General features: G+C 38.2%; 1 protein-coding gene across 1 annotated transcript; it reads left to right on the forward strand.

The window, feature by feature from the left end:
- Positions 1-6422: 6422 nt before the first annotated feature.
- On the forward strand, positions 6423-17486 carry trpc4b (transient receptor potential cation channel, subfamily C, member 4b). The gene is made up of 11 exons (XM_069161331.1): positions 6423-6528; positions 6913-7307; positions 8629-9147; positions 12578-12914; positions 13613-13752; positions 13902-14215; positions 14322-14517; positions 14642-14836; positions 15078-15119; positions 15207-15296; positions 15400-17486. The coding sequence occupies exons 2-11, from the start codon at positions 6930-6932 to the stop codon at positions 15967-15969; spliced, it is 2781 nt and encodes a 926-aa protein (XP_069017432.1). The 5' UTR covers positions 6423-6528; positions 6913-6929; the 3' UTR covers positions 15970-17486.
- Positions 17487-18884: the final 1398 nt, after the last annotated feature.

Here is an 18884-nt window from a genome sequence, read left to right on the forward strand (position 1 = left end):
TGAATATATGGTTCAAACATGTGCCATATACTTCTCTGCCACTGCCAGAAGATGGCAACATCACATTATACATCTAATGTGTTAAAAACTACATGTTATAGAGTTTTGCATCATAAGCATACTATATTATGATAGCAGCTATATATTGCTAAGAGACTAATAATAAAATATATACATAGTAAAAATTGGAAAAATAATTGTACTTGGAGAATTCGGTAGGAGTTTGTCATTTCAAATCTGTTAAACTTGACTGTTTAAAATCAAGCAAAGAATTTGTGGAACAACTGATCATGTTTCCTTCCTTTAGGTGTATCTGGTTTGGTCCGATTGAGTGAAAACCAATGCAGAAGGGGCAGTGGCTCACTCTCTTTCACCTTTCACCTCTCCTGCAACACCAATTCTTGTTTTGAGTTCAAATGATTTTAAGTTCTGTGTTGTTGTTTCTGAAAGGTGGTAGTCCTCCTTTATTTCTGTTAGGTTTAGATTAGATATTGGTTTAGGTTAGAAGGAAAACACCAGAATCTATGAGCCTCAGGGTTTGTCTGTGTGGTTTTCTTAATTTTTTTTAAAAGTTTGGCCCTCTGCTCTCTATTGTTTGTGGATGTCGGCTTTTTTAAAATTATTACTATTTCTTTGTTTCAGTAATAAATTAAATGTTTTGCGAGAACTATTTGACTGTTTTTGTTATGTTGGACTTTCTGGTGTCATAATAAGTGACGATTGAATTTTTATATATAGTGAAAACTCATTAATGTACTCTTGCAGTTGGATTTGGCACTAAGTAAGTGGGAGTAGTACACCATCAAATTTTCAGATGTGTTCAGTTTGCCTCAACTTGTCAGTCAAGCTAAATTCTGCAGCTGTGTTTTCTCACTACTAAAAGACTGGCAGGCCTCATTAGTTCAAGACCTTATCTAATGACTTTGAACTTCTGCTGCCAGCTTGACTATTGCATCAGGGTTCATTTTTAGAAGCAAGGTTGAAACCTGGTCGATGCACACTGCATCTAATTGACAGAGCTGAACTACAATGTCAAATGAGTTGTACACCCACATGCACAGCAAAGGGCAAAGAGGTCGTATAAAGTTAAACCAAGCATAAATAACACACAACACTAAGTTCCAAAAAAGGCCCTGCTGTCATGACTAAGTACTTTGACTCTATCTCTGTATATGTGAAAAATATTTCTAAGCTCACACAAATAGAATTTGATTCCGATGAAGCAAACATTCAACTCAAAAGAGTATCAACAAAGCCAGTTAAAACTAGAAGTGCACTTGGAGAGCACAGACCTTTGCCAAGGCCAGTGGTCCATTCAACTATTATTTGATAATCTGCAATGCAACCGCTCTACACATGTCTGGATATACTTCCAAAATGTAGTTAAGTGTTAAGTGACTCACAGGATCCAGTATTAGCATGTATAGTATTTAGCTGTCTAAATGTTTTATCTTGCAATGTTAATGACAGAGAAAAAACAAAATTTGTGGAGCCGCTCAGTGATTCAGCTCTCCTCCAAAATTGAATGGGTTTTTCTTTGGTATAAGTTACACCCTTCCACAAAGTGTCATGAAGACTTTTTGGTAATCCTGCTGATAAACAGGTAAAAAAAAAACATGCACAAACAAACACACGAACAAAGATCCCCAAAAACTCCTTTGCGGAGGAAAACATAGACTGATTTTAATTTAGCTTTCACTCAATCACTATCAGTGCTTGTAACCTAATTGCAGAATTCAAATATTTCACCTAAAAATGGGACACTTATAACTGTTATTTGGCTAAGTGTCAATGTATTTATCTCAGTTTACATCATTTATCGTAGCTCTACCATTTCATAATAAGACAAGTGACAGCTTACATAACATCAATATTTCCCACTTAATATAAATTTACTGCTCTGTAAATGTCTGCTGGCAGCTGGTAAACTAGAAAGCTGCTTACTACTGAGAACGCACACATTTTCTCAGTAAGTGTACTGCAGTTTTTTATTATTTATTACATGCAGATTAAAGACATAAATCCCTAGTGCTGGCACAATAAAGTGAGAGTCTCTGCATGCTTAAGAAAAGTGAAAGCAGTAATCAACATGCCAGGAACTGGGTCACAGGTTTCTTTGGCAATGGCAAACATCATTAACAAACATTTGGCCCAGATTTCCTAACACGCACTGAACATAAACTTTTGTAGGTTTTTTTCAACTGGTTTCCTGTAATTCCCTGATTGAAAATGAGGAAGAGGAAGAGTCAGTGTTTTGACCAGGTCCCAAATGTAGAGGTTACCACCAAAGACCAGATACGACAGACAGTAATTAAAAGAAAAAAATTCTATCAGAAGTCTGGCGGCCATAAAATCAATGCATTAGATGAGGCTCATGAGGATTATGGAAGATAAGGAAATATCTATCTGCCCTCTAGTGGCGAGGGAGTTGACTGATTAACTGAGTTACCGTGTTAAACTCTATCAGAAGTATAAACCCAATAAGTTCACCAATAATTAAAGAATGGGACTTAGATATATTTTTTAAAATGAGTACAACTGAAAATATATTTCAAATGTAGCCCAAATTTGCTAATGTGTTTGCAAATATTTCCAATTAAAAACATCAGCGGCTCTAGACCACAGCTTAGATTTCGCTGTTGTCTAGAGCTTGTAATGCATGATGAAGGTTTCTCTCACTGAGCTTTGAATTTTTGTGATGTTGATAGCATTTACAGATTATGTTTCTGAAATGGTTCAGAGACAGCTCTCCTGATCTGTGACTTTATCACACGCACAGAACCCCTAATGTAAATAAATAACATATACTGTATATATACCTGTATTTGTTGCATTACAGTTTGCCAGCACCAGGAAGACGATCTAATGCAACACAGGTCATTCTGCATCCTGGTGTCAGCTTTTTCTATTGAGTCTTCTCAAAAAGTATCAACAATAAACATACAGCACATGATCATATTGTGTGACCTTAAATTGACTGGGCAATATGATGGTAGGCACTTCAAACTGCTTTGTCTAAAAAAAAAAAAGCAGGTTATATTCCAAAGGTGGCTGCAACAGAATTCTTATATTTCAGCAGTAATTAAATAGAAAAGATGCTCTACTGAAAGCTCCTCCGGGCAAAAAACTACAGCTGCTGCCTCAGCTGTGCTCTCTAACACTGAAGTGCTCTTCTATGAGGGGAGAAAGGGAAAGCGACGACATCCTCCCGTATTGTAACAAACCTTTTCAAATGCCACTCATGAACCCACTGATCATTTTGATCTTCAGTAGAATTTGTGAATGAATACTGAATTACATTACTAATTTGAATATTTTTTAAACTACATGAATTACGTATTAACTTTAGATTAATTATTTGTTCTTAGATGATTGCTTTATACTCTTTTAAAATGTAGATTAAAAAAATCTACTATGAATAAGACATAATACAAATGATTTAGTTTCATTTTTATTTTATTCTCAGTTGAGCAGATTAAACTACCAATGCTGCATATTGTGTTAATTGACTTAAGTCAGTCTGACATGTTGACTACACAGTCTCTGTTAGCCATAATGTTTTTTCAGTGACGCAAAACTTAAGTGTATTTTTCAAAAAGTAGACCAATTTAATAAATATTCTCAAGAAGGACAAACCTAAGACATGAAAAAACAGTGCAATTATCTTTTTTCCAAACAGACATTTTGACTGGTTATTATAGGAAAAGCACAGGTGTATTAATGTGCACAGTTTCATTCAGTGTATACGTTCCCTTTGTTTGGGTTGTTCTTGTCACTCACTCCATCCACCAGAGGGCTCCTTTTTTTTTTTTTTTTTTTTTGCTCTCTCAGCTCAGCTCAGCTCAGCTCAATTCAAGCTCCTGCTCCTGCCTTAGTGTTTTTGTTCTGAGTACTTATTCCTGTTTTTAAAAAAAAAAAAAAATATTTCTCTCTCTCTCTCTCTGTCTCTCTCTCTCTCTCTCTCTCTCTCTCTCTCTCTCTCTCTCTCCTAAATTAGATGCAGCCTTTATTAAGACACCTTTGCTTTAATATTTATTTTTATTTAGGTAACCCATGCAAAACTGATCCATGCCTGCAAGAGCACAGAAGCAGGATGCATTGTTATTGTCTGAATACAAATTTGTAGTGAAACTGCAACATGATCTTTCTATTTCAGTCTAAATTATAATCTTTCTCTGTCTGATTTCACTGTGGCTGTAAAGGTTTTAAATACTTTTACACAAATTGAGTATTTTTAAGTTGGATCTGAAGCTGATCTTGTTTTGTCCTTTCTTAAGTCAAGTTGTGGTGCTTTCAACCCATCAACAACATATGTGTAATAGATTTTAAATACATTTTGTTGTGCATGTTGGTCCAGTTGGGGCAGCTGCCCAGCTAACCCATGTAGCTTTTAATGTTTAAAGAAATTTGACAATGCATGGACAGTATACAGTGCATGTATGTAAAATCAAATAAACATTGTTTGTTCATATCATAACTGTACCCCTGGAGAAGATGGTGCTGGTATAACTGTATTGGTAAATGCACAAAACACCAGATTGTCTTGCAACACCTGCAGCAATGATAATAGTGCCCACAAGTTGTGTAACTGAGAGATCCTGTTTGACTCTGGAGGAGTGACATTTCTCTTATCATACAAAGTGTCCTCTCGCATACAGTAGCCGCAAAAATCACACACAAGCAGACACATTTCTCGGGAGTTCATCACACGCTAATTGCAATGACTCTGAGGAAATACTGAATGTGAACTCATGATTCATGGAGCATAATGCACTTGGTGAAACGCATTATCTCAACCACAATGTCCTCTTATGATGCGTGCAACTGATGAAGTCTTTTCACAATCCCGATGCTCTTTAACCGGCTGTATTTGGTAATTCAGGTCATTGTGAATAGCTATGAAATGACCAAAAACTCTAATAAAATACAAGAAAGGTTGGAGAGAGAACAGTCGATCTCGGCATGTGGAGCATCTGTGAAACCCTTAAGGTTAGAGTGTAAAAGGAGATGAGAATGGGAATGAACTGATGCAAGTCTGCTTTTCACGTGGAAATCTGTGACATTACTAAAGGGTGAACTTTGTATGAGTGGTTCACTTTAATTTATGTACAGTAATTTGTTCTAATGGGCCCTCATCTGCTCTACAATGATGTTTATATCTTCCTTGTGGTTTCCAGCAAACATTACATCATATTTTTTGCAACACTGTATCAGTCCCCTTGTGGCATACTTAGAGCCCACAACATTAATGAGAAACTGCGTTACTGGCTCCTTTTAGGAGCTCAGTAGACACTAAGTACAAATCTGTCACTGCACATTTTCTGAAGCGTTTGAAATCATTATGCTTTATTACTGATTTTTTTTTTCTACTGAGGAAGGTACTATGGCCGTCCTGTGCTAAATGTATCTTTGAGTAAAAGGTAAATATTAATTGGGGTATTTTTTACCTCAAGCATATTGTTGCAAGGTATCTTAAAGTTCCACCAAAGTAATACTGCATTAACACTGAATCTGATTTATTGTTCAAGTTGGCTTTATCTGGCTCATGGCGCACTGTGCGGTCGAGTCTTTCCGCCCTCATCAACTTATTTGATAGCTTGCTACCTGCTCACACAGTTGCAGGCCTAGTTAATAATGATCTGGTTAAGTAGAAGGACTGAATATAACAAATATACACCTGGATAGCAGGATGTGTTACCGGAGTTTGAGAGGGATGGCGGTAAGTTTGGTCTATGATGTCATAAGTCTCTATCCTCTATCTTAACTGTGATAAACGATTAATACTTTTTTTTTTCAGGAGTACACATGTACTTACTCAAACTTAGTAGAGTAGTTGGTCATCATTGAACACTTGAGGAAAGTGAATTAATTGAGGGGAACCAGTACAGTTGTAACATCCCCATAATTGTAAATATATCCAGACATAATTAGTGATTGCGGATTTGCATATCATACAAGAGTGGACTCTTGACCTTGGCGGAGATCTGCACCTTCTGACTGCCCGTCTAATTTAATTGGTTTTCATTTCCAAAGCAATTTAGAAATGTTCACCAGGACCACGCAACTACAGTCAAGTTGAGGTCATGATACAGGACGGGATTCTTTTTGGCAAGAATATATATCTGAGAGGAGTTTAACATGCCCTGAAATGACTTCTGCCCCTCAACTCTGCAACGATGTTACAGCAGGACCTTCAAATCAGACCTAGTTATTATTTTAACTTTGTTTGGTGAATTATTTTGAAGCAATAGAGGACAAAATTGATTGGTACATTTGTTCCCACCTGACTCCGCGTGTGTGTGTGTGTGTGTGTGTGTTTTTTGCAGATACATTTGCAGGTCGGTGGTTTGAGCCAAAGGAGTGGGCAGGGCACATGACAACATGACATGCCATTAAGTTCCAGCGTCTGTGGCGGAGACTTCAGTGGGAGACCGAGGCTCTGACCACGCGACTTCCCTCTTCGGCAGCCGCGGTGCGCGCACAGCTCTCTGTCGAGTGATCGATGTAAATCAGAGCAACAGGACAACGGTAAAGTTGCTGTGTCTTTTGTGCATGATTATAATCCCATGAAATGACGATTGAGCTCGTTTGAAAGAAGAAGAAGAAGAAGAAAAAAGGAATCTCCTGTAGTCATCTGCTGACGTGGCTTTCTATGTTGACTATCTCAAATGTTGTAGATATTCACAGGAAGCATAACACGTTTTGAATGCAAACATATATGCATCTTTTTTTGTCGCTCAAATGTTGCCTATCCTAAAATGTGTTATAAACTAATAATATAAAGTGCACTTTGTAATTTTGAAGTAGTCTACATAGTTTGAAAGGGTGTGTTTAATCACAAAAATGTGTCAAAGGCATCAAAGTTGAACCTACATTCTCTTTTCTTTTTTGATGCGTCTCAACCATTCTCAGTTGATTCTGTAGCAGCAATGGACCAGCTGTATTACAGGAAAACGGACAACTCCTCGTACAGGGACCGCATCCCCCTGCGGGTCGTGCGGGCAGAGTCCGAGCTCTCTCCCATGGAGAAGGTCTACCTGGGGGCTGTTGAGAAGGGGGACTATGCCAGCGTGAAGCAAGCCCTAGAGGAGGCAGAGATCTACTTCAGGATCAACATCAACTGCATTGACCCTCTGGGACGCACAGCCCTGCTCATTGCCATTGAAAACGAGAACCTGGAGATGATAGAGCTGCTGCTCAGCTATAATGTATACGTGGGTGATGCTCTGCTTCACGCCATTCGTAAAGAAGTGGTGGGAGCTGTGGAGCTGCTGCTCAACCACAAGAAGCCACGTGGGGAAAAACAGGTAGGTTTACCATAATCCATAATAACATCTCTTTTTCGCTGACCTTTTAACCCACACATTGATATTTTTGGGGGATTTTCACTTTCGTATTCAGAAAAGTTTTTTTGAGCCTCTTCTGCACAACAGATCATGACACACAATTATGCCTCATATCATGTGTTACTGTATTGCTTTATTTATTGAGGTTACAACATCACTGTTTACAAGTCTGAGTCTAGAGTGTGTCTCACTGTAAGTTACTAATTCTGATCAGGCTTGTAAGGCGGTTTCCTTCATTTGATGCTTTCTTTGAAACGCGTCCTACTCATGCCGCCAAATGCAAATGCTCTTATGTTCATGCCAGTACAGAAAAAAGGCACAAGTACATATGCAGGGCCTTTAATGTGCTCCTATGAGAAACATTATGAAATGTAGTGAAATATAAAGGCACATTTATTATTAATATTAGTCAATGCTGAGTTCAAAAATCAAAACATTTTTTACCGAAAATGATATAAACAATTATGCATGTCTTTTAAAGCTGTATTCCCACCCAGCTGGTTGTATTTGTTCATATGTTTCTGATAACACCTCTAAAGAGCAAGATTCTGGGGATTCTGATAGCGAGCCTGGCTTTCATGAAGACCAGCACTGGCTGTACAGCAAGTTTTAATCTACTAGGACAGCACAAACCATTTACATCAATGTTATGTCTGACCGTGTTAACTTGGCTTCAGTCGTGACATGTTTTCCTTTAATTTTATCCTCAGAGTATAAGAGAGGAAAGCAGATCATTTTTTAATTCCTTATGTCGAACACGACCGTGTTTATCTTCTGAATCAAGCTGTTATTTTCTGCTCAGTTACAGAACTAATGCTGCTGTGGATCTGTCTGACACGACAAAAGGCCGTTCTCCGCAGTATCAGGCTCTTTGATAAAGGCGTTGTGTTTTTTTTCCTGACATCTTTATAAATTATGTTTTTGTTTTTGTTTTTGTTTTTTGGGGGGGGGGGGGTTTCTAGGCTGCTTGGTCTGTTCTGTAAAGGAGCTGGCATCTTCTGTGAAGCAACGGAAAATAAAAAAGGGTGTTGTTGCTTCCAACCATTAAGATATTGTGAGGCCATCTGAACCACAAGCCATTAGTGGTGTGCTTTCTGTTATACAACATGGTCAGTGACTGAAAACGGATGAAATTAGACGTGCTCAAAGTTGTATCTTTTCCATTGATGGGTTCAAAAGCAATGCTCATCTGTGAACTATCTGATCTAATCGTTGTGTCTTGTAAATATATTCTGTTTCATTTCTATTTGTTTGTGTTTTCCTCTCTTGACTTCCTGAAAAGGTCCCACCAATTCTGCTGGACAAACAGTTTTCAGACTTCACCCCAGACATCACTCCGATCATCCTCGCAGCTCACACTAACAACTATGAGATCATTAAACTGCTTGTGCAGCGAGGTGTTTCCATACCTCAACCACATGCCGTGCGTTGCAACTGTGTGGAGTGTGTATCCAGTTCAGACGTGGACAGCCTGCGCAACTCGCGCTCTCGTCTCAACATCTACAAGGCCCTCTCCAGCCCGTCTCTCATCGCCCTCTCCAGCGAGGACCCCTTCCTCACGGCTTTTCAGCTCAGCTGGGAGCTGGAAGAGCTCAGCACCGTGGAGAACGAGTTCAAGGCTGAATATGAGGAGCTGTCCCATATTTGTAAACAATTTGCAAAAGACCTCTTGGACCAGACCCGAAGTTCCAGAGAGCTGGAACTAATCCTCAACTACCGTGATGACGTCAATCCTCTGCTGGATGACACCACTAATGATCTGGCTCGGCTCAAACTGGCTATCAAATATTGCCAGAAAGAGGTAAGCTCCTGATTGATTCCTATATTGCCTTGGTAACGTGACGGCTATGGCTGACATCAACAGGTTTTTTTTTTTTCAGGATATCTTCAAGTACAGGAATGTGTCTGCAAACACCGCTACACATACAGGCATGTTGAGAACTGAGAGGGTATTACAGAATAAACGGTTATGGAACAATTTGATAAAAGGAATAAATACTGTTTGAATACAATGGACTGGATGACAAGAAAAGTGCCGAGATGAGTTGCACATGGCCTGAGATGGGTGGAGATATCCTTTGGGAGTTTAGAACATGTAATTGCCAAGCTGGCTCTTAGCAATGCATTACAGCAGCCCTCTTAGACAGTCCCATGATGATTGGATAATTGAGGATAATGATGGAAGAAGCAATGGCCATTTCCCTGAAATCTAAACTCATAATATTTTAATTAGGGAAGGAACCTTTTTACTGTCATTTTAACATCTTCTTTGGAGCATTTATCCCCTAGCAATGCCAACTTTGTCATTTCCTTTTGGGATATAGAGGTAACCTACTAAAAATTACACAGTCAGTACAAGTAATAATGTCATAAATGTTTTATTTTTTCCAAACTACAATATAAAGGGCACATTACGTACATTCAGCGGGGGATTTTAGTTTTCCCACTCATTAAAGAGACTAATTCAAGGTTTGGGGTCTTGTTTGTATGCAGCAGTTGTATAGTATCTGCAGAGTTAATGGCTCATACCACCTGTTTACATTTTAAATTTAGTCTTGACATTAAAATAAGAGTCTGCATGCAGCGTTTTGTCTTTTGTTGTCTTTTCTGTTATATTTTGATGACACAGTTGGCAGTGTGAGGATAACAGATCAGCGTGACTGTCAGCTACTTCATGTGCTCCACTTTGTCTCCATGGAAAAGGTTGTGACGTTGGACTATAACCATTTCAGGCAGGCCTTGCTACTCATGTTGTCTATGTAATTATATGTCCTAGATGAACAAGAGTGAGGCTGAAACAAAAATGAATTTCATAAAACAACAGGTAGACTTAAGATTTTGACTTGTCCTTATAAAGATTTGTCTATTTAAAACTTGATCAGAAATGTAAAAACTTTCAAAATGATTAAGGGCACGAGCAAACAGATGTATGAGAGAGTTGCATAGTAAACTGAAGTGTTTTGCAAGCAAAAAGTTAACTAAAACTGCAACCAGTACTAAACAAGTAAAATTAATATAGGGGAGCTGCCTTAAATTTCAAAAGATTTCCCCTCGGGGATTAATAAAGTAACTACCTAACCTAACTTAACCTAACCTAACCGTATAGTGGTTGTTGTGCACTCCCAGTGCGTTCTTGTATGTAGTACTGTACATAGAATGCCATATTTCAAATGTCCATGAATACTCGCAGTCAGACAAGACAACACATTTTGTTAAGCTGTGCTGTTTGCCACTCCTGATTTCTCTCAAGACCAAAACTGGTTGGAGTTGTATTGGAATACACAGACCACAAGCACTTACTGGATGTTCACATTATTGGTGGTAAAATCATCCTTTTAAAGTGTTCAGTAAAGATGTTTCCTTGCTACCCTCTACACTTATTTTACTTTTGCATTGATTCTGCTCTGACCTTTCAACCCACCTATTGGTATGAGAACTGCTGTTTTGAAGCCTTGTGTCTGGCATTTTGGCTGTCAGTATTTGGTGGGTTTTTTGGAGCAAAAAGTGACCATATTTGGACTAGTGGGTGTAGAAGGCGAGAAGTAAGGGGAGGGTCTGACTCTTTTAGATCTAACCAAGCGGCTATCTCTGGGCCTGAAAAATAAAGTTAACACAGAAGTGCGAAAAACTGCAGTTCCTCAAATGATCACTTGAGGCTGGCTCCAAAAGCCAGTAAAGACTTCATTCACGCACCACCTCTTTGCCCATTTCCTGGTAACAGTCAGAGCTACCAACACTGAATGACAAAACTGGTCTTCTGGTATCCTATGTGTGACATCATGAAGGCTATGTGCATTTTTTTTTATCATCATGGATCTGACTGGGAACCTGAGGTCACTATGCCTGCCTACCTGTAACGGGAGCCTGACTGCACCCCCCCAAACATACCTAAGTTTTTAAATGGGAGTCTATTGGCAGCCCCTAAAGTATTGCATTTTAAGGCACTTTCAAATTGGCTTCACTTTTCAGACTACGTCCATTTTTATAGTTGTATTAAGTCCATGGACCTGGGTTCTCTATTATTTTTTTTATTTTTATTTTTTTAAATGCATTGCAGTTCCATCACGTGGATACCGTCTTGAACCCAAAAGTACAAAACAGTATATATATAAAAACAAGCCATTGCTGATTAGGCAGTATTCTCTGTACAGTAAGGAAATACCAGGTGATTTTTAAATGATTCTTATCTATAAAAAAAACTTAAAAAAAAAAAATCACCTTTTAATCATACGCAATTAAACTGATGAAATGTCACTATAATTTCCGACATTTATTTGCACTATACAGTATGCCATCACTATGAATGTGCCTTAGGACAGAATTAAAACCAGAATAGTGCAGTGTGACATGTGGATGAGGTCGTTTTCACCTTCCAAAAATGTTCTCGGGCAAAATCTGTTCCTTCCAGATGCTACCTTTTGCCTCCAGTCACATCATAGCAAGTCAAAATCCCACAAGGACAGTTAGAAAACATTTAAAGAGTCAGATTCTGCACTGATGGATAACCTCAATTTAATGCTACATTATGTAGTACCATTACAGGGATCCATTTGGCCATAACTTGGTTAAAATGAAATTATCTTCCATCACCATCTGCAGATGTCCAGGAGATGTTTATATTAAATTTCAGAAGACTAGAGAAAGTGTGTGTGTGTGTGTGTGTGTGTGTGTGTGTGTGTGTGTGTGTGTGTGAGAAACACATTTTTCTTTTTGAAACATTTGTCTAGCACTAGTGTTCGCGGAATATGTTTCTGTTATTAATTTTGCATCTCAGGAGTAATATGGAGTGTTTTTACAGTACTCTTAGTTGCATTTTAGATATTAGGTGATTAAAACAAAGAGCATACGTTATTAGTCTGGACAATCTTTCCTTGTTTTTGTAGGAGCTCTTTTTCTGTTCAGTAGGGTGAAGAATTTTAGCATGTTTTTTCCATCTCTAAATGTTGTCCTTGATGTATGTGGAAGGAGGAGGAGTCTGTGTTCTGATGCACAAAACTTCACATGACAACACTCTGTATTGGGGCGATCAATACAAACTTTACAGTTTTTATTTACAACCATTTTTTTTGCATACTGTTTGCATATCTTGGATGGTCAAGACAAAAGCTTAATTGCCTTTATTCTGATTTGTAATTTTCTGATGGGGTTTTAAAAACAAAATGAATCTATAAAAAAAAGTTAGATTATAGGTAACATAAATTAACGTTACTCTGTCTCTCTCTATCTCTCAGTTTGTTGCTCAGCCCAACTGCCAGCAGCTGCTGGCTTCTCGGTGGTATGATGAATTCCCTGGCTGGAGGAGGCGTCACTGGGCAGTAAAGCTCATCACTTGTTTCTTCATTGGCCTCCTCTTTCCTCTGTTATGCATCTTCTACCTGACCTCTCCAAAGAGCCGCTATGGCTTATTCATCCGTAAGCCCTTCATCAAGTTCATCTGTCACACTTCTTCCTACTTGACCTTCCTCTTCCTGCTCTTCTTGACCTCGCAGCATGTTGACTCTAAAAAGCGGGACTCTCAGGGTCCGGCACCCACCCCTGTGGAATGGATGATCCTGCCCTGGGTGCTTGGTAACGTTACACACACAGACACACCAAAGCCCCTTGTCCCCTACTGTTACCTGCTCTAGTCTGCACGACTGTGTTCGCTTTTGGTACGAGGTATTCTTCTGGATTATGTTTTCCACCGCACATAGTACCCGCTAACAATGTGCACGAAACTGCCGTTACATCATCCTCAAGGCAACACACACCCTAACAATGGTGGGTTTATAGAGAATACTGTTCTTGATTGTTGGTATGTAGCTGTTTGTCATAGCAAATAGACAAATTATGTTTTCCAGTGAATAAAGTTTGCAGTTCCAAAGGTAGCTTCGATTGATAACAATGGCGTGTTTAGACGATTAGCTAACTTGGAACCTTGACAGAGATGATACCATTAATAAAAAAGTAAAAAATAAAACACAACTTTTCCCTAATGGAAAACCAAAAAAAGCAAGAACAGTCAAGCCGACTGAAGCTGATAGCACTAGTGGAAAATGATTCTCCTGTTAGCCTACACTGTTGTAAACCTGTACACTGTGGGCACACACATTTGAAAGAAGTCAAAGCCAAGGTGCTTAACTGTGGACATGGTCATCTATACAATATGCTAATATCTGCACATTCTTTATTTCTCCCATATCATTTTTTTTTCCTGTGGAACTTTACCTGAGCATTGGTGTTACAATAGCAAATGACTTATGTTTTATTTTGTTCATCTCTCCAAGGCTTTGTATGGACTGAGATCAAGCAGATGTGGGATAGTGGTTTCGAGGACTACATAGATGACTGGTGGAATTTAATGGACTTTGTTATGAACGCTTTGTATCTTGCAACCATTTCACTAAAAATTGTCGCATATGCCAAGGTAATGTATATCAAGGTATTTGACAGCCATAGATTAAAAAATATTACCAAAATATAACACAGGAAAATAAAGTGTGCTGGAAATCCTGAAGCTCTGCAGCATCTATAATTAATGGGACTCTGTATTTATTGTTTTTATTTTTTCAACAGTACAATGGGAGTAAACCCAGAAACACATGGGAAACGTGGCACCCAACTTTGGTGGCAGAAGCATTGTTTGCCATCGCCAACATCTTCAGCTCCTTGCGCCTCATCTGCCTTTTTACTGCCAACTCCCATCTGGGCCCTTTACAGATTTCACTGGGCCGCATGCTTCTGGACATCCTAAAATTCCTCTTCATCTACTGTCTGGTGCTGCTGGCCTTTGCCAATGGCCTCAACCAACTCTACTTTTATTACGAAATAGTTGATGCTGATAAATGCCGGGGTATTCGCTGTATTGAACAAAACAACGCTTTCGTAACGCAAGTTCAAGTTCTTTTAATAAATTGTCCCTGACAAATCTGCACTGGTTATAATAACTAAGTTTGTTTTTCAGCATGTCATGATGTATGGTTATTTGCTTTTCAGGCTTTTCGAGACGCTGCAGTCATTATTTTGGTCGGTATTTGGCCTGATTTCCCTCTATGTGACCAATGTGCAGCCAGATCATGAATTCACAGAGTTTGTGGGCAGTACCATGTTTGGCACTTATAATGTCATCTCATTGGTTGTGCTTCTGAACATGCTAATTGCAATGATGAACAACTCCTACCAGCACATTGCTGTGAGTGGTATTGATTAAAACCAATTCTAGTTTGTTTTTTTTAAATAGTTTTATCAATTTATAAAAAAAATGTCTGGTACTTCTTTGTCAAATGTTTTGCTAAATTGTTTGTTTTTCTTTTCAGGATCATGCAGATATAGAGTGGAAATTTGCAAGAACAAAGTTATGGATGAGCTATTTTGAAGAAGGGGGAACCTTGCCATCTCCATTCAATATAGTACCCAGTCCAAAGTCGGTTTACTATATAACTGCATGGATAAAGACGCATTTGTTTAGGAGACAAAGCATACAAAGACTTGAAACCTTCGAAACCTTGGGGGTAAGAAGTTTCCAGAGATTTGCTGTTTAGATGTGTTGTCACCACTTCACTCCATACATTTTCAATGCCTGTCCTTACTATAGCCTTAAAGTGGGTGGCTCCAAAGAAATTAAGAGTAAATTAGATTACGTGTTCTCATTTTTGTTAATGTGCATCATAAGACCACCTATTGAGAAAGGTCAAGTCACCACAAATAACATGTTACTTGGTAATTAGCCTTTTGCTTTTCCTTCAACTGTAGAGACGTGCTGCAGAAAATGTACGACTAAACTATGAGTATCAGGTAAAAATCTTATTTTCCATTCAGTGCTGTTGTATTTTGATATTCTCTGTGTATTTGTATTAAAGAATAATGTGTGTGTTTTTTAAGGAGGTTTTGAGGAACCTTGTGAAGCGGTATGTTGCTGCAATGATCAGAGATGCCAAGACAGAGGAGGGGCTGACAGAAGACAATTTCAAGGTAGTGCGCCATTATTCATCATTTTAACCTTAATTAAGTCTTCTTCTTTTTTTGCCATGTAATCTCTTCTGCTGTTTAATCTCACATTTTCAATTATCAATAGGAGCTTAAGCAGGATATCTCCAGCTTCCGCTATGAAGTTCTGGGAATGATGAAGGGTAAACCTCATGGTGGGGTAGCAGGTAACGTTGCATGCTCCACCTTGACTTATGCTGGAAACTCATTAAAATATTCTCCCATATTCTCTATTGATGAGCCTCAACAGAAGCTGGTTGAAGTGATCACCACCACACTGCACAGTGAATCTACCAGCACCACCGGCTCTGTTTGCTCTAAGTTTGCCAACGGTTCAGTTGTGTTGTCCGGTACCGGACAGTCTCAAAACAAGCTAGCCAAAGAAGTTTCCAATGTTGGATCCCTTCAGAGACAGAAAAAAAAACCTTCTCAGAAATGTGATGAAATATATTCATTGCCAGAGGAAGATACGTTGAGATCGGGTGGACAAAGCCAAGAACAACTTCAGACTGAAAAAGTAATCGTGGAAGTCGTACAGGAAGTGGAGGACATTCAGGAGACCGAACATTTGTGCAGTGATCACGTTAAGGAAGGGACAAACGGGCCAAAACATATGAAAACCAATCTGTCGGCAAGTGAAAGACATAAATCATGTTAAAGCAACATTTTGGGTTTTTAATTTTTAAATGTTCATTCTTTCATCTAGCATCATAAGTATTTTGTGGAAATAAAGTCACTCATAATAAACAGTACTGTAGTTGAAATTGCATATTTGGTATATTTTATCTTATATCCATTCACGTATGCAATGGCACAATAATGCTATGTAATTTTCCAATATATTACATGCATACACATAAAATATATAGAATGACACACAGCTGCCTATCCTGTCCTCTTACTGTGATTACATGCAAAAAGTACTGCATCTTAACTCTCCATATCTATTGAACAAGTATTACTCCTCATGTGCTGACAGTACCCTGTTCATTTGGCTGAAGTTTATTATGCAGAAAGAAATAAGCCAGACTATTAATACGCAGTATAAACATATTTATTGTATCTAATACCTGAGTGAATTTTATATTTAATTTTGGCACATTAATGAATTAATGAGCAATGTAGCACCCTAATTCAGAGTTCAGAGGCAGATTCTTTTTACCTTCACCCTTTTAACATGTTTAGTGTGAGAGGGAAAGTGTTACTCTTGTTGTTGTTGAAGAGGCACACAATGTAATGGCACAAGGGCTTTCTAGAAATGTACTACTGTGCAATTTAGTAGCTTGCGATGTATTTAAATTACTCTGACTAAATAAAATGTGAATGCCAGTTTACGAGTGTTGCAAACTATTCTTGGTCTCATCTATAAAGATGACAGTTCAGTTCTCTCTCTTATATTACAGCACACTTTATTGTTTTTCTTCTCTCATTTCAAAACAACAAATTAACTGTAAGGCAGAGAGTAGATGGGGTAGATACGGACGCAACTGAACAAATTGCATGAACTGGCTGAAATCTCCCTGATGTTTACTGGACAAGAGAGTTCAGTAAATAGTTTACCTTCTCCCTCTCGCCTTGTATACAGTTGTCCCCCTGACATATTGCTCTAGATGCACAGCTTACACCAACATGCTCACTATTTTCTTGCACTGTGTGCTTGGTCAGAGGAGAAGCATTACTGAAGGCTCTGTTGCACTCTCTTATTTGCAAAACAAATAACAATGTATCAATATCCTGTCTGTTCAGTCAGGTAGGAACTGACTCATGTTCTTATATCTACAGAACCAAAGGACCTAAGTTCATTAGAACTGTACAATGTTAAGATACTAGTACTTTTTAAATATTAATGTTGCCTATTTTTATGCAATTCATAATTTTGTATCAACTCTACAGTAATCAATTTGCAAATGTTTTATTTACATGCAGTATACAGACTATATTGAGGAGAAACAATGACACACTGTTATTATTTAAACTGCCTACATTATATAAATATGTTGAAATTAGGTCTGCTTTGTTGAGTTACAAAATAAAAAGTGGTGTTGATGTGGTAACGCATCAGTAATAACAATCCAATGATATAACACTGAAGGGAATATTTGTTTTTGTTGGTGTTTATTAAAAGGATTTTTTTTTTTTTTTTCTGTTAACCTACCACTATGCCCAATATGACGATCACTGGAAGCAACACAATAAAACTTCCTACTAACTTAATACATTTAAGAGCTTTACTGTTTTAAATTTAACACTCGCTGCTAACTGTGTGATTTCCAGCTCTCATAGGATTCAGTGAATCAGTGGTTGGGACGAAAATTAGCTGGCATCAGAGATACTCCAATTCAGACTACCAGGCAGGCATTGAGCCCCCTCTACTGATGGGCGAGAGACTAATGCAGTGGGTTCTATGAAAATATGTTAACAGTGCATCGCTGTGTTTGTGCAATTTGCATTCAATCATGTTACTTAAAATAGAAAATTCCAAACCTTTGAAAAACATGTAATGCAAGCTGTACTTTTAGTTTTTAACCTGTAACATAAGGACGCTGAGTTTATTATGGAAGCACCACCAGGTAGCAGAGAGTTGAGTTTTACCAGTGCTATGCAAGAGAAGCTTAATTATAGTCTGGATTTACACAGATATTCAGCCCATAGTTCAGGTATATGAACTGTATCTGAAAAGCTCATTCACTTTAGATTGCTGTCACATTTTTTATTTAATTTCCACTTGTAAAAGTAGCTTTCTAGCTCTTTACAAAGAAAGGAGACTTACTTTTTCACTGTACGTTCTTTGCTATGCATGGGGTGTTTGTATCAGTGTGTGTGTGTGTGTGTGTGTGTGTGTGTGTGTGTGTGTGTGTGTGTGTGTGTGTGTGTGTGTGTATGAAGTGAAGTGGAGTGAGTGATTCAGACAGAGAGTGTTGATATTCCAAGTGCAAAACCCACGCTGCATTCAATTATCACTGTAGTGACTTCTTTGATGCATTTATTTATCAGTCCAAGCAGGCACAGGCTTTGGTTTGAAATTTAGCTGTTTAATGGAATGAGTGGAAAAGTTAATGTATAATCCGGTGTTTGGGATTTTAGAGAGTTTTATGTCTAGATAGTTCAGCAGCTTGCTGCCTTGAAAGTGTCAGCTTTGGAACAGACATGTGATTAGTTTTTTTTATAACTTTTTCAGGCTGCTGTTGAAAACAAATAAACAAGTCAGATAAGACATTTCTTGATCACATTTGGAACATCTGGCTATCGGCACATGTGGCAGACTGAATGGTGTAACTGTTAACCCCTTGGGTATCACAACTACACGTATAGAAAATAAAATGTTTTCATGGAAAAAAAAACACAAAATGAGGCTCTTTCATCAACCAGTGTCATGGCTCATTTTGCATAGGGGTTAAGTGTGATTTCGTCGTTGTCATTGTTTTACTCATATCTGAGTATTCGTGACCTTTTTGATGAAGTTTCTCCGTTCATAGCGGTTTTGAGCTTTGATGTAGCAACTATAAATTGATTTCTACTGAAAATACCGGCTGAACTTCCAAAGTTTTCACTTGATCTTTGGGTGATCTGATC

This window comes from Embiotoca jacksoni, unplaced genomic scaffold, assembly GCF_022577435.1.
Source record: "Embiotoca jacksoni isolate LCO1_2020_lvr unplaced genomic scaffold, fEmbJac1.0.p SCAF_28, whole genome shotgun sequence".
Classification (NCBI taxonomy): domain Eukaryota; kingdom Metazoa; phylum Chordata; class Actinopteri; family Embiotocidae; genus Embiotoca; species Embiotoca jacksoni.

Bases quoted from the DNA above. Each gene is read 5' to 3' on its own strand.
- trpc4b (XM_069161331.1), top strand. From the start codon at position 6,930: ATGGACCAGCTGTATTACAGGAAAACGGACAACTCCTCGTACAGGGAC. The intron at 14,216-14,321 runs GCAAGTTCAAGT...TTTGCTTTTCAG, and splicing joins CAAAACAACGCTTTCGTAAC to GCTTTTCGAGACGCTGCAGT. The intron at 14,518-14,641 runs GTGAGTGGTATT...TTTTCTTTTCAG, and splicing joins ACTCCTACCAGCACATTGCT to GATCATGCAGATATAGAGTG.